Source organism: Gymnoscopelus braueri (genome assembly GCF_963280865.1).
Source record: "Gymnoscopelus braueri genome assembly, chromosome: 14".
In the NCBI taxonomy this organism is placed as follows: domain Eukaryota; kingdom Metazoa; phylum Chordata; class Actinopteri; order Myctophiformes; family Myctophidae; genus Gymnoscopelus; species Gymnoscopelus braueri.
In genome coordinates, this window is record NC_137619.1 from 9,940,329 (window position 1) to 9,957,195 (window position 16,867).

Consider the following 16,867-nt stretch of genomic DNA (forward strand, 5'->3'; position numbering starts at 1 on the left):
ATACCTAGCGCTAAGGTAAAAGTGCAATATATCAGCTACCTATTTCCTTAAACAGATGAGACAAAATAGCTAAATCAAATGAGCATGAGCTAAAACAAATAAGTGTATCGACTAAACAAGATCCAATAGACAATCCAATAATCCAATAAACAATACAGCAATAGAAAACAAGGGACTTAATATTACTGTCGTTGTATGATCTTTTCATGGTCTGCCCTGGCCCCTGGCATTTGTCCATTGAGGCCTAAGACATTTTAGATACCAAGACACCAAATGAATGCCAAGTGGCCTTGCCCCTAATAAAGTAGGCAATTCCAGGCCTGGTTGCAACACATATTGAGCTTGTAAATCTGTGATTTTCACCAAAGGTTTATCCCCAGAATATTTTCACTGTGAGAGTGTAGAAATGGATACCATAGAGTTGAAAGAACAAATTTCCTTCGGGATTAATAAAATTTTATGTCTTCTCTGACTATTTGGAGTTTCTTCCTGGAGGCTGAAACCTTGAGGGTCAAACGTGCCAATAGAGAAACAGCGCTTTAGTGACATCACAAAGCCCACACCCTCCCCCTCATTATCATAACACAACAGGTGTGGGCATGAGGAGGAGGAGGGACTAGGACAGGTGGGTGGTGCTAAGGTGGTGGAGGAGGTGCTAAGGTGAGAACCAGGTATACTTAATGCACTGGTGGGTGTGTCTACATAAAAACAACATTTTAACACTTACTGTACACTTTTTTTTTGTTGAAAAAAATCCTTACATAATAATAATACCTTATGATCAGGTTTTAGGGTTGAAAAATATCATGGCACTCCATCTTTAACAAAACATCAGTGTTTTTGGTCTGCGGGAGTAGAGGAGGTTGCGAGGTGAGGTTTGTGGGGTCAGGGTGACACTTGAGGTAGCAGGGAGCGTTGCCGTGGATACACGGCATGTCCCAATGTGCATCAGTACAACATGCAACAGTTTCCATTCCACAAACAGCTGACGTGTTCTAGAGTCTGATCAAGGACCTGCCTCATTCTGAACTGCTTCATCACTTAAATCCTATTTTATACTTCATCATACAACCTGAATGAAAATAACCCACATACATACACTTAGGTTGTACATTTGGGGAAATTCTGAAAAGTTAGTAAAACTGTGGAAGCTTTTGAAAAGTGTTTTAATATTTTACAAAATGTTTGATATGCCCAAAATAGAGACACCAGGCTGAAAGTTGTTCATTGAATGAATGAATGAATAAAAACATTTTGGGCATATCAAATATTTTCCATAAGTTCCTTTTCACTGTTAATTGTTCATGTATTATGGTCACACACACTCACACACAACACCCACACACCCACACATTCAACTGCACACAAGGTACTTGTTGTGTCTTGTGTTTGATTACTATGTTTAACTTACTGTACTACTTAGTTTTTTTAGGTGAGAACCTTGTTGTACAATGAGGCCCCTGGCACTGCACCCGCACTTATTTCTATGTCTTTTAATAATGCTACCGTTGTACTGTTTTTATTGTGCGAATAAATTAAACAAAAAAACTAAAAACTAAAACTAGACTATTCTATAAGATAGTAGCTGACAACAAGGAACCAGTGGTGGAAAATAAGTACATTTACTCTCAAGTGCCGTACGAAGTATATGCTTCTACTCCACTACATCTCAGAAGAAAATGTGTACCTTTTACACACAGCTTTAGTTAGTTGGTTACTTTGTAATTTGTAGATGTAGATTATTCATACAAAAATATACATTAAACACGTAAGCCCTATTTTATGCTTTGACTATACAACAATAGCCGATCTACAAGCTCACAACACATCATTGTGAGCAGAACTTAGCTTACTACTGCCAGGGGCCGCATTGTACAACACAGGGCCACATCTGCCATGAAAATAGTGTCTTTTCGATGTGTACACTGTATAATTTGTATGGAGCTATCTAAAGAGCACAAAGTATGTTTCTGAACCTGCCAAATTATCGCAAGACTGGCAATCATTGACAGCCTGACAACTAAATATCGTGATACGGTCAAGCCAGAAACAATACATAGCGCTGCCGCTGTTGATGCCTTAAAGGGGTAGTTCACCCCCAAAATAAAATGTTTTCTATTGATTACTGACCATCTGGAGCCTTGAATTGAGTTTTTGTCACATTCCTAAGCCAATAATTTGATTATAATAAATGTGTCCCCATTGATTCCGGTAGGAGACACAAATGCATTTGTGTCTCCTACCGGAATCAATGGGGCTAAATTTATTATAATCAAATAATAAAGGAAGGAATGCGACAAAAACAAAAAAATATCCATGAATTCAAGGCTCCATGGGGTGAGTAATCAATAGAAAAAAAGTTATTTTGGGGGTGAACTACCCCTTTAATAAAAGTATACAGCGTGCACATAGAAAAACAAGTGATTAGAAATCAACCTGTGACATGTCTTCTTTTATATTCCTGAAACCGATTAACGGACAAAGGACACAATCGTTCAGAAATAGTGTTTGTTCACAAGCTGGTCCAGCCACCTCTCATAGACTCCAATTTAATTCACAGAACTTCCGGATCCAGTTTTGCCTCCCATGCGTGTCAATGGTGCATGACTGGCCTGTGGGCTGACCCTACCTTCTTCTATCATAGCCTTGATTGGCTTCATATCCAGCGGAGCTTCCTTGCCGCCTGGTGGAGAGTGGGAGGGTCCTGGTTATGTAAGCACTGTTCTGTGTGGATCTGAGAGTCTTTATCCAGGAAGGGGAGAAGAGGAGTAGGTCTACTATTTATAAAGTTATCTTTACCAATGTCCTACTGAACTCAAGACATGTCAGCAAGTAAAGTCGGATCCCCAGCGGTAAAACCGGGCCTTGAATATCGACTCTCAAAATGGACTGAAGATGATCTATCTGTGTCGTCCAGCTTTTCAACTGCATCAGAAGAGGAACAGCGAGAGATCAACCGGGCAGAGATGCTGACGCCTGTGATAAAGTTACACAGAATAGGTGTGTGCTGTTTTTATGTCACTGTACAGTTTTATTTAATCTTCAATACCAACCAGATACAGAGATGTTGGTACTCTATGGAGTAACACCAGTGTTGTTAAGTTACTACTTGCAGTACTTGTACTCATGTACCATACTTAAGTACAATTTTGAGTTTTCTTTTTTACTTTACTTGAGTGTTTCCAATTTTCAATACTTTTACTTCTACTCCTACTACTACATCTCAGAGGCAAATACACTACAATTATTTGAAAACATTAGTTACTAGTTAATTTGCAGATTAAAATTGTTATATAAACAATATATACGCACGCACGCACGCACGCACGCACGCACGCACGCACGCACGCACGCACGCACGCACGCACGCACATACGCACGCACGCACGCACGCACATACGCACGCACGCACGCACACACACACACACACACACACACACACACACACACACACACACACACACACACACACACACACACACACACACACACACACACACACACACACACAAACACCCACACAGCTCTTATCTACATTGATTTACTGCTGGAAGGAGGCATACTACCAGTGATGGAGTGAGCGCGTTGAACCAGAATGCCAAAGAGTTGGTGGAATGTGACCTTGGCCTGCAGACTTCCACATGGATACGGGACAGTGCAGACGTGGTTCTCAAAGTGGTCCAGGGGTCCTTGGGGGGGATTCAGGGGGTCCCCAACAAAATTAGTTATAGTTATATATTGAACCCCCCAAAAGATTACCACCCTATTTTATGCTCCGGCTTCTCTTCTTCCCTTATGGGGGTCCCTGGCATAACATATTCTCAGATGGGGGTCCTGTACAGGTTGTCTGATGGCTCACCCCCCCCCCCTCCTTCCCCTAGATCTACAATCACACAACTCGCCCTGAAGCGACGTGTTGTGAGCTTGTAGATCAGCTATTTTCAAAGGATTTCTATACATTTGAAAACTTGACTTGAAAAATGGGACATTCTGCATAATTTTTACTTTTACTTTTGGTACTTGAATTAAATGTTTATTCCAATACTTTAGTACGTTTACTCAAGCACATTTTGGATACCATACTTTTACATGTAACATTGTGGTATTGCTACTTTTACTTAAAGGGATATTTCACTTTCAAAAATGTTTTGGGTCATTTTATCATCTACTCAGGCTTTTGTGAGCCCCCCAGACAGTTTTTAAGTTGCTTGATTCAGTATTTAGACATTTGGTATTAATTGTATCAGACACACTATAGACTATACAAACCATTATCATTTCAGACTCCATTTTTAACATGTTAGATTCATCAAAAACACCCGTCCTTGGTTCTGGTGACTCATCCTGCCCTCCTAATACGTGAAGGGGCCGTGTTTTTTCATAACTTTTTTCATTAATTATTATTCTTTTTTTCATTTTATTATATTTGTATTTAAAAAAAAACATTTTCCAAACAAATATTTAAAATAAATGAGTGTTTTGAGGTTTGTATATAGGAAGGAGGTGTGTCTGATCAAATGATTATCAAATATCTAAATACTGAATCAAGCAACTTAAAAACTGTCCGGGGCGCTCCCAAAAGCCTGAGTAGACGATAAAATGACCCAATTTTTTAAAAAGTGAAATATCCCTTTAAGTAAAAAATGGGAGTACTTCTTCCATCACTGGCAGTATGCCGCCTTCCAGCAGTAAATCAATGTAGATAAGAGATGTGTGTGTGTGTGTCTCTCTCACACACACACACACACACACACACACACACACACACACACATGCGCACGCGTTGAGTTGGTGGAATGTGACCTTGACCGGCAGACTTCCACATGGATGCATGACAGTGCAGTGGTTCTCAAAGTGGTCAAGGGGTCCTTGGGGGGGTTTCAGGGGGTTTCCAACAAAATGAGTTATAGTCATATATTGAACAAAAACATTTTTACCACTTAAACCCTATTTTATGCTCCGGTTTCTCTTCTTCCCTTATGGGGGTCCCTGGCATAACATATTTTCAGATGGGGGTCCTGTAAAGGTTGTCTGATGTGACCCCCCCCCCCCCCCCCCCGAGTTCAGACTATAGCCCTAACACTGTTTTACAAAACATATGCCAGTCCTCATTACCAATGCCCTACTGAACCCAAGATGACAAAATGTCAGCAAGTACTGTAAAGTCACTTTCCCAGTGTTAGTGTGTTTGAGTAGCACAGATATTGGTCCTAGTTATAAGGAGTATAAGGATCCTAATTTCATGTATTTTAATCACAACTAGCTGCAGAACAAAATCACTCATCAGGCAGGCCAAGAATCGGCCTAAATGTTCCAATGGCCAATCTGTGCCTTGAAGTTAGAACATTATCAGGGGATATTGGTGATATACGACACAGCTTCCATGTTATTTCAATATAAATAAATTATGTTTTTCTTCTCTCCTCTCATTCTCCATTCCAAGAAGTCTTTCCTGCCAAACTACCACTGAAGAAACATGTCTACAGCGGAAACAGTCATCTCAAACATCATCTGAGAATTCACACAGGAGAGAAGCCCTACCACTGTGAAGAGTGTGGGAAACAGTTCAGCCACAGCGGTAATCTCAAACAACACCAGAGAATTCATACAGGAGAGAAGCCCTACCACTGTGACCAGTGTGGGACAAGGTTCAGCCACAGCGGTACTCTCAAACAACACCAGAGAATTCATACAGGAGAAAAGCCCTACAACTGTGACCAGTGTGGGAAACGGTTCAGTCACAGTAGTAGTCTCAAACTTCACCAGAGAATTCATAAAGGAGAAAAGCCCTACAACTGTGAAGAGTGTGGGACATGGTTCAGTCAGAGTAGTAGTCTCAAACTTCACCAGAGAATTCATACAGGAGAGAAGCCCTACCACTGTGACCAGTGTGGGAAACGGTTCAGCTGGAGCAGTGGTCTCAAACAGCACCAGATCATTCATAAAGGAGAAAAGCCCTACAACTGTGAAGAGTGTGGGACATGGTTCAGACAGAGTAGTAGTCTCAAACTTCACCAGAAAATTCATAAAGGAGAAAAGCCCTACTACCACTGTGAGCAGTGTGGGAAATGGTTCACTCGGAGTCTTAATCTCAAACATCACCAGAGAATTCATACAGGTGAGAAGCCCTACCACTGTGACCAGTGTAGGAAACGGTTCAGCACGAGTGGTCATCTCAAACGTCACCAGAGAATTCATACAGGAGAGAAGCCCTATCACTGTGACCAGTGTGGGACAAGGTTCAGGGATAGCAATGGTCTCATAAGTCACCAGAGAATTCATACAGGAGAAAAGCCCTACCACTGTGACCAGTGTGGGAAATGGTTCAGCCATAGCAGTGCTCTCAAACAGCACCAGAGAATTCATACAGGAGAAAAGCCCTACCACTGTGACCAGTGTGGGAAATGGTTCACTCGGAGTCTTAATCTCAAACATCACCAGAGAATTCATACAGGTGAGAAGCCCTACCACTGTGACCAGTGTGGGACAAGGTTCAGGCACAGCGGTGATCTCAAACATCATGAGAGAATTCATACAGGAGAGAAGCCCTTCTACTGTGACCAGTGTGGTAAATGGTTCAGCCATAGCAGTGCTCTCAAACGTCATGAGAGAACTCATACAGGAGAGAAGCCCTACCACTGTGACCAGTGTGGGAAACGGTTCAGCGAGAACAGTGTCCTCAAACGTCACGAGAGAATTCATACAGGAGAAAAGCCCTTCCACTGTGACCAGTGTAGGAAACGGTTCAGCCATAGCAGTGCTCTCAAACGTCACAAGAAAACTCATACAGGAGAGAAGCCCTACCACTGTGACCAGTGTGGGACACGGTTCAGCGAGAACAGTGTCCTCAAACTTCACAAGAGAATTCATACAGGAGAGAAGCCCTTCTACTGTGACCAGTGTGGGAAATGGTTCAGCCATAGCAGTGCTCTCAAACGTCATGAGAGAACTCATACAGGAGAGAAGCCCTACCACTGTGACCAGTGTGGGAAACGGTTCAGCGAGAACAGTGTCCTCAAACGTCACGAGAGAATTCATACAGGAGAAAAGCCCTTCCACTGTGACCAGTGTAGGAAACGGTTCAGCCATAGCAGTGCTCTCAAACGTCACAAGAAAACTCATACAGGAGAGAAGCCCTACCACTGTGACCAGTGTGGGACACGGTTCAGCGAGAACAGTGTCCTCAAACTTCACAAGAGAATTCATACAGGAGAAAAGCCCTTCCACTGTGACCAGTGTGGGAAACGGTTCAGCCATAGCAGTGCTCTCAAACGTCACAAGAAAACTCATACAGGAGAGAAGCCCTACCACTGTGACCAGTGTGGGACACGGTTCAGCGAGAACAGTGTCCTCAAACTTCACGAGAGAATTCATACAGGAGAAAAGCCCTTCCACTGTGACCAGTGTGGGAAACGGTTCAACTGGAGCAGTAATCTCAAACGTCATGAGAGAACTCATAGAGAGAAGACCTAACATTGACAGTTGGAGATCTTGGGGGAAAGGCTTCTCTGTAAAGTCTCACCTCTAACAAAACCACATCTTAAGCTACTTTGGGGATTGTAGTGGTGGCACACCAATGTGACAAAAAATACGCACGCACGCACGCACACACACGCTCACACACACGCGTGCACACACACACACACACACACACACGTAGGTGTGAGGGCCGCGTAGTTAGAACTTCTAGTTATATGTATAGTTACGTAATAATATTATGTAATCAACCGTATTACATAATCAATGATTACATAATCGCCTAATTGCAATTATTTGAGATAATCATCAGAATAATTTTCTTTCATCTGTATAAATGTATCTGTTGAAAATGTTTTTATATCTGACCTGCTTAATATACTGTATATTTGGTATGACACAACTGATATATTCATGCCATGATACTGATTGATCAGTCTTAATTGACCTTGGTTTTCTTGTGATCATCATTTCTTTCTCAGTTACATTGATAGGTTTGTCTCAAAGCCAGCTTATAGCCCTTGACACAAACTTGTTGATATATTATCCGTTAATGACGACCTGATCTGTGAGCAGGAGAAAGGGATTCAATGTAGGATTGAGGTAACGTTTTTGTTGTGTTTATCATATACATCTTATCATACTACTCATTTACCATTATTTCAAGCTGCAGCATATTCACTGTTCCCTTATTTTAGTAATGCAACAGAGCTCCATTACCCTTTGTTAGAGATCTCCATAATGTTTTGTCACAGCCTCATGGTCAGCACCAAACACCTGTGTAATGTGTACTACAGTACAATGCTAGCTGTGTGGGTAACATCCATTTAATTTCATGTCAATTAATTTTTTTAACAACACAGGTACAATAGTTGGTTGAAACATACACCTTTATTAATCTCACAACAGTTCAAAGTTCATCATTGTTATTGCTAAATGAATACAAATACTTACCATATCCTTACACATGGGCACAAAGCTGCTGGGGAGCTCTGCCCTAAACCCAGTCTGTTAGAGTCTGTTTAGCTCTAGACTGTTTGCTTGCGAGTAAGTTTATTTTTTTAAACACTATTTTGAACATTATTTTTGACACTTTCTTGAAAATAAATCGGCATAAAATCTTTGGTTTTTCCATTATGTCTTTACTGTTTACTGTTTACTGTTACATCGTAAGCATGTTTAATTATGACTCTTTGTTATGCTATACTGAGAGCAAATCCAATTGCCTTATCAATCTGTATGGCCATATTCTGCTGTAATGATTACACAGATGGCATATGTGCTATGTTGTATCCTTTTGTAGTGACTTACTTGACTTAAACCCTTTTGCTCTTTTGGGAGCATGGGGAAATTTATAAATTTCCTCCAGCTCGTTCGGTGTTGGGCGATCTTCTCTGCTTCCTTTCAAGATGTTCCTTTTTCCCTGAGTTCCGCCTCGACAGACCTTTTCCAGCTGTTTCTGGGTCTTCCTGGTTTTCTTTTCCCCTGAGGCTTCCAGGTTAAGGCCTGCCTGGTTATGTTGGCGGATGGTTTCCTCAGGGTGTGCCCAATCCAGCCCCATTTCCTGCGTTTCATTTTGGTTTCAATTTGTTCTTGTTGTGTGGTTTGCCAGAGCTCTTCATTTGTGAAGGTATTAGGCCAATAAATTACCAGGATGTGTCGTAAGTATTCCATACTTTAGCATCTAAACAAGATGTCAGGGCATAGGAATTGTTTGTAGGTTCCTCCTTCCTCTGGAAACTGTTTTTTGGTGGCAGAGACTAAACAGGTGGGTGGGCCTACCACTGTCCTGTTGTTCTAACCTAAAACACAGACTAAACAGGTGGGTGGGCCTACCACTGTCCTGTTGTGCTGCCCCAAAACAGTGATTCTCAACCTTTTCAGCCTGCGACCCGCCGACCCCCCAAAATAATCATATTTGAACTGGGGACCCCCCACCCTGACAAGCACTTGGAATTGTAGGAGTTGAAGCATTACATCTTGTTTGACTCGGTTCCACAGATGCAAATTGTGAAACTAGCCGATCTACATGCTCACAACGCTTGAGCTTGTAGATTGGCTATTTCACTATTATTTTCACAAAATTTCTTTGGTAATATTTGACAATTTGGCCAATGATTAGGATAAGGATAATTCCTTTTAACAGGTCGTTCATGAAAGTCCTTGCGGTCTTGTTTCCAATGAGAACCTGTGAGCAATTGGGGTTAAGAGTCTTGCTCATATCATCGGCACATATGCTGGGATAGCCTGGAATCGAACCTGGGGCAACCAGGTCCAGCTGGTTCCCTAGGCGGGCTCACTAACCACTCAGCTATGGCTATGTTGATTACTTTTGACGCAGTAATGGTCTTATTTTTTTATTAAATTATTTGTTTTATAGGTATTTTTTAAAAGTCTTAAAAGTCCTCAAATGGTCACTTTAGAAATGTTCAGATACCCCGTATACAATTATACCGTATGTTCATGTTGGTTTGTTTACTGTTGAAGTGAGAAAACAATGTTGCACATTAAGCTAATCATCTGGGGACCCCCCTGGGTTGACCCACAGGTTGAGAATCACTGCCAACACCGATAACCGGTAACCGTAAACTCAGAGAACCACCTGCATTGGATGGAATAAATAGATATATTATTATTGGATGGAATAGATAGATATATTATTATTGGATGCGATAGATAGATAAAGCCCTTCATTGATCCCATGAGGGAAATTCAGGTGTCGTAGCAGCACATCGATGTGCTGCTATGACACATGAATTCAGTAAGCATGAAATACAAGTCATATCCATTGTAATGGTGTGTTATAAACATTTCGATTTATCATATTGTACAAATTGTACAAATGAGGGGGTTGAGAGAATCAAAGCTCTACAATGATATATACAATTGTACACATTAGAAAAAGTAAAAATAAAAACCAACAGGTCACATGATATTATGGTGGGAAACCACAAACAAATCAATGTATGGGAAACATTGCAGACAGTTGGACAGCTGAGCCAGAGACAGTAATTCTCTGATTCTATAATGGATTGTGTCTGAAATTAGGACATAATGCCTGCTTATTGATGGTATAATGGTTTATGAATAAGGCCAGTTTGTTTTCATTTCTGGTCAGGGACGGATGCTCAGTGAACCAGTCAGCAGTGTCATTGAGGCCCATGTGATAATTGTTTGCATCATATGGACATAAAGATTAACATGATTGTGATTGTTTCCATCAGGGTCTGGACAAAAAGATTAACACGTGAACAATGAAACAACAGAGATCTATGACACTTGACCCCTCAGTTCATTTATGCGACCTTCATGGCCCATTCATAGTTATGCTAATGTCATCATTGAGAAGACGTGAGAAACAAAAGTACACAGAAATATCAGTGGGTACAGATAATGCTCTATTTAAGCTGGTTTTGTAAATTGATAACATAATAATGGAAACATAATAGCATTATGACCTGTACTTGACCTGTATCACAATAATATATTAATATATAGTATAGTCCAACCATCCCAACTTGTCTCCCTAATGATATTATGTGATATGATTATACTATATTATATTATATTATATTATATTATATTATATTATATTATATTATATTATATTATATTATATTATATTATATTACATTATATTACATTATATTATTATACTCTGGGGTGAAGTGCTGTACATTGGGGGGGTCTAAATAATCTGGAATTAAGTTGGATTACTTTCTTGGGGTAATATAGTATAATGGCCTATATTCATCAGTCCATTCATTCAATAGTTCACCTTCTCAACCACACACTATCCCTGGCCTCCTGGGGGTATTAAGGGAGGCCTATTAATCTGGATCTAAGTTGGAATTGTTTGTTAGGCAGCAGAAGGCATTATAACCAATAATCTTCAATAATAATAATAGGATGCATCACTGCCTATACACTCCTAAAACAAACAAACGCATTTATGGTTAACAGATAAACTGGGTTGAACAACACATCATATTAATCACCTCTAGCTCATCAAACAACAAACCATTATATCCTCTCTGTCCCGTGGAAACCTCATATGTCCAAAACTGATACTTTTCAGGATTCAAATTCAATTCCGCATTTCGAGCTTGTAGATCTGTTACTTTTGTGTGACACTGTAGTATGATCAAGTAGGGCATTCATTTATACGAAAAAAACACATAAAAAGTAAGAGCATGGAGATAAGAGGTTTCTGCCCGACAGCAATGATATTATGCGTGGAGGTATTATGGATCAGTGTGGATTTAAGTTGTTTGTTAGTGTGGTGAATGGTATATAACCGTGTATTAAAGGCCCTGGCTGAACATCATCAACCTAATGATGTGTTTTGTCCGTCAATGGTTTAAATCTACTTAGTGTGTCAGAAAAAAAACAAACAGCCATTCAGCAGAGCACTGTTTGTCAGCCCTATTAATTTCACATATTTTTCACTCTTCATACCAGTAACCTGTAAGCTGATTTTATGACGTTCTGTATAGTAGTGTGTGTATATCTGTCTGTCTCTTATATGTCATCATGATTTGTGTGCGTGGGGAACTCATTTTAAACAAGCTTAGTGCTTTATGAGCCTTCCAGTTTAGTAGACCTTGTATTGTGAATTTGTACTTCCATGTACTGTTGTTCTCATGTCTTACGAAATAAAGTACATCAATCAATCAATCAATCAAGGATCCTAGTTTGATTATGCATTATGAGCCACACACCCACCACACTATTCTTTATCAATACTGTAAAATATATATACACACAATTCACATCTCTGAAAGAATTCAAATGTAGGCTACTTTTAACCACTCTCAACCAGGTGGCCCTCATTTCATTATAGGCCACATTTTTTCTAAAAAGTTAATAAATAAAAAATGCATATAGTTTTGCAAAACATTTCTATTTTCAAAACTCTTCAGAATATTTAAAGCATAATATAGGGTTTAAGTCTATGCTGTTCAAATTAGCCTATAGGCCACATTATGTATGTCTGACCAGTTCAGAAAGACATCACCATGGCAAACATATAGGCTAGCAGTCCAATTAATGAGTCCATATGTTCTCAGATGGCTTGTGTAAAAGTATCAATACTGCAATGTAGAAACACTGTTACAAGGATAAGTCCGGAATTCAAAGTTTACTTGAGAAAAAGTAGCCTATCAAAAGTATTGGTATCAAAATGTACTTAGAGTACCAAATTTTGAAAGTACCTACTCATTATGCAGAATGTCCCATTTCACAAGTTTTCAAATGATATAAACATCTTTTGAAAATAGCTGATCTACAAGCTCACAATGCCTCACATGGCGAGTCACCATGTGACGCATTGTGAGCTTGTAGATCAGCTATTTTAAAATGGCCAAAATATAGAACTGAAGTGGTTAATGTATGTTTTCTGAAAAAAATGTATTGAAAATTGTAAATACTGAAGAAAGTAAAAGATACCTCAAAATTGTACTTAAAGGGATATTTCACTTTTGGTCATTTTATCATCTACTCAGGCCTTTGTGAACACCCCAGACAGTTTTTAAGTTGCTCGATTAATTATTTAGATATTTGATATTCATTTTATCAGACACGCCCCCTTCCTATACAAACCCATTGTAACTTCAACCTCTATTTTAACCATGTTAGATTAATTAAAAACACCGTCCTTGTTTCTGGTGACTCACCCTGCCCTCCTAATACGCGAGGGGGCCGTGTTTTTCCGATTACTTTTTTCATTTATTTTATTTAAATTTTTGATTGTATTTTATTTATTTATTTTTCCAAAGAAAATATTAAAAATAAATGAAAAAAGTAATTGAAAAACCACGGCCCCCTCACGCATTAGGAGGGCAGGATGAGTCACCAGAACCAAGAACGGGTGTTTTTGATGAATCTAACATGTTAAAAATGAAGTTTGAAGTTACAATGGGTTTGTATAGGAAGGGGGCGTGTCTTATAAAATGAATATCAAATATCTAAATACTGAATCAAGCAACTTAAAAACTGTCTGGGGGGCTCACAAAGGCCTGAGTAGATGATAAAATGACCAAAAGTTTTTTTGAAAGTGAAATATGCCTTTAAGTAGGCCTACACTACTTGAGTAAATGCACTTAGTTACTTTACACCACTGGTCCATATAATCTCAAATGGTTTTCAAATGTGTGTGTGTGTGTGTGTGTGTGTGTGTGTGTGTGTGTGTGTGTGTGTGTGTGTGTGTGTGTGTGTGTGTGTGTGTGTGTGTGTGTGTGTGTGTGTGTGTGTGTGTGTGTGTGTGTGTGTGTGTGTGATAATCAACACAACAACAACTGTAACAACCTAAACAACCAATCCATAGTCTACTTTACAACATCTGCTTTGAAAAACAAGTCAATCTGCACAATAATAAGTGTTGTTTTTAAAATCCAAAATAATCCTGTTGAGAAATATTGGTTTTTAATCCGCAGATTACTTTCACATTTCCGTTCTGCGCCGCTAGGTGGCAGCAGTACCCAGGTAATACAATTTACGCCGAAGTTCAGTGGTTGAAACTAAAGTATAAGTAGCCTACATTTACTCAAGTGCTGTAGTGTACTTAAGTACAATTTTGAGGTATTTTTTACTTTACTGGAGTATTTCCAGTTTTCAGTACTTTTACTTCTACACCACATCTCAGAGGCAAACATTTTACTTATACTCCACAATTATTTGAAAAGTTTAGTTTAGTATACTTTGAAGAGTTTTGATTATTATTACAAAACATACATTAACCACTTGTCCTATACATTTTTGCCATTTGAAAATAGCCAATACATGCTCATAATGCGTCGAGATGTGACGCATTGTCAGCTTATCTGCTATTTTTAAAATATTTGTATACATTCGAAAGCTTGAAACGGCCCACTGTATATCGAGTAGCCTACTTTTACTTTTGGTACTTTAAGTACATTTTCATGCCAATACTTTTGTACTTTTACTCAAGTCAATTTAGAATTCCGGACTTTTACTTTCAAGTTTTTAGAATTCCTTCATAGTCAGTGTGCCAAATTAACACTTAAAGTTTAATTATACATACATATTTTGCATAACAACTGTTATTGTTTCTTCTTCTCCTTCTTTAAAATATATGTTCATAACACCATATAATCATGACACCAATTCTGTCAGGTCTTAATAGGATGCACCTCAGACCATTGGTTCTCAAAGTGGGGTCCGGGGACCCCCAGGGGTCCTTGAGGGAGTTCCAGAGGGTCCCCAGCTAAATGATAGATTAGGCACCAAATGGACCCTTATGGGTCTGTAACTCTGAGAGTGTAGGCTACAAATGGAACCAAATGGACCCTAACGGGTCCATTTGGTTCCATTTGTACACTCTCAGAGTTAAATTGACATCCATTGTACAATATAAATTGCGGTCCAAGTGATAGAAATACCATTAAATGGCAATCCAGTCTCAATGTTGGTAAACACATAATTGGTCTATTCAATTCAATTTTAATTTTAAAAGAAAAATATTCTCTCTCACACTGTGCCAGTGATCATCACCCTCCCCTGCTGTGCTAGCCTTGGATCAAGAAAGACTATTATGCATTTTATCGAGTCTGACTATTACTTTCGTATCTATGATAGTCTTGGCTACCACCCCCCAGTGCGTCCTGCACTTTCACCAGTAAAGCCCGTACTCATCCATAAATGTAAAATAAATATATATAAGGTGCTAACCCGGTTTCCCCAAATGTTAGCTTACGCTTCGGAGTCTTTGTGCAATGCTTTAGTCCGTATCTTACAATACATAATGTCTTTTAATCCCGTCTGTGGACGAACGATATTGTTTCCCCCTCGTTTGCTTCCTGTTTACATTGAGTATTATACCAGCATTCACCGGATGCGCCCGGTCCAACACCCGTGCCAACATTGGCTTGGCACCATTGGGTTGGTTTCCTACGGCTACCCGTGGTCTACAGCCTACCTGGGAGAACTTATGCAGAGGAGGAGGAGGAGAGACTGGGATCTTTAATAAAGTCTAGAGGAGGAGAGACTAGTCTGGGATCTTCTTAAGATAAAGTCTAGAGGAGGAGGAGGAGGAGGAGGAGGAGGAGGAGAGACTGGGATCTTAAATAAAGTCTAGAGGAGGAGGAAGGTACCGAACATGGCAGCATTCCACTCCTGCAGGAGACTGATCGTCGCCAGAAGGAGCGTCATTATTAATTCGGTTGCCGGTTCGAGACACGTCGCGGCTGCAGCAAGACGCGACGGGTCTCGAAACGGCGGCCGAACCGTCTCCACCACCACCGGCACCGGATCGGGATCAGGGGTCAGCCTGGGACCGGGGTCTCCGTCGGATCCTCTCCTGGCCGGGAGGAGGTCGCACACGGAGCTGGTGGAGCTGTCCCTGACGGACCCCGACACGTTCTGGGGGTCCGTGGCCAGACAGAGACTCAGGTGGACGCGACCCTTCCACAGGGTCACGGACTGTGACCTTGGCAGCGCCAAGGTCAACTGGTTCCTAGGAGGTCAACTTAATGTTTCTGGTAAGACATCATATGCAGCGGTGGAAAAAGTACTCAAATGTTTTTACTTAAGTAAAAGTATATCAATACTGCAATGTAGTTCTAAACACTCTGTGACAAGTAAAAGTCTGGTAGTCAAAATGTACTTCAGTAAAACAAAAGTATTGTGGCATCAAAATATACTTAAAGCTATAGCACCAAAAGTAAAGTACTCAGTATGCAGAATGTCCCATTTCACAAGTAATGCATATTATGTCTGAAATGTATAATGTATTTCATAATTGAAAAATAGCTCACAACGCCTGTATAGATCTGCTATTTTCAGTTTAAAAGTTAAAATAGTGCTGAAGTGGTTAATGGATGTTTGTAATCATAGTCAAAATCTACAAAGTAACTAGTAACTAAAGTTTTCAAATAATTCTAGTGGAGTAAAAAGTACAATATTTGCTTCTGAGATGTAGTGGAGTAGAAGTAAAAGTACTGGAAATGGGAAATACTCCAGGGATAGTAAAAAGTGCACTTAAGTACAGTGCTTAGTTACTTTACACCACTGGCTGACAGTGGTGGAAAATGTAGGCTACTCAGATTATTATAATTTTTACTTACTAAAGTAGCAATACCTCCATGTAGAAATACTCTGTTACAAGTTGGCTAAAAGTCCTGTATGCTATTCAAAATGTTACTTTAAATGCTAAAAGTTTAAGTTTAATTTGGCATCAAAATATACTGCAGCCTACGCTAACAAATGTAAAGTGCCTATACTGCCTACTTATGCAGCATGTTCCATTAAAAAAAAAGAAAATCCAAATGTTTTCAAAATGTGTCAAAGTCTCTGTTTATTTATCTTATTTTATTACATTTTCATCCACTGAGCCTGCCTGCTTGCTCGGGGGGAGAAACTGCATTTTGACCTT

The 16,867-nt window shown here is 39.8% G+C and overlaps 1 protein-coding gene across 1 annotated transcript in view; it reads left to right on the top strand.

The window, feature by feature from the left end:
• The first annotated feature begins 15,522 nt into the window (after positions 1-15,522).
• Positions 15,523-16,867, top strand: part of acss1 (acyl-CoA synthetase short chain family member 1) — a 34,642-nt gene continuing 33,297 nt past the window's right edge. The window contains exon 1 of the mRNA XM_080449076.1: positions 15,523-15,974. Coding sequence (XP_080305202.1) covers positions 15,593-15,974 — 382 coding nt within the window. The 5' untranslated portion in view covers positions 15,523-15,592. The remainder of the gene's footprint in view (positions 15,975-16,867) is intronic.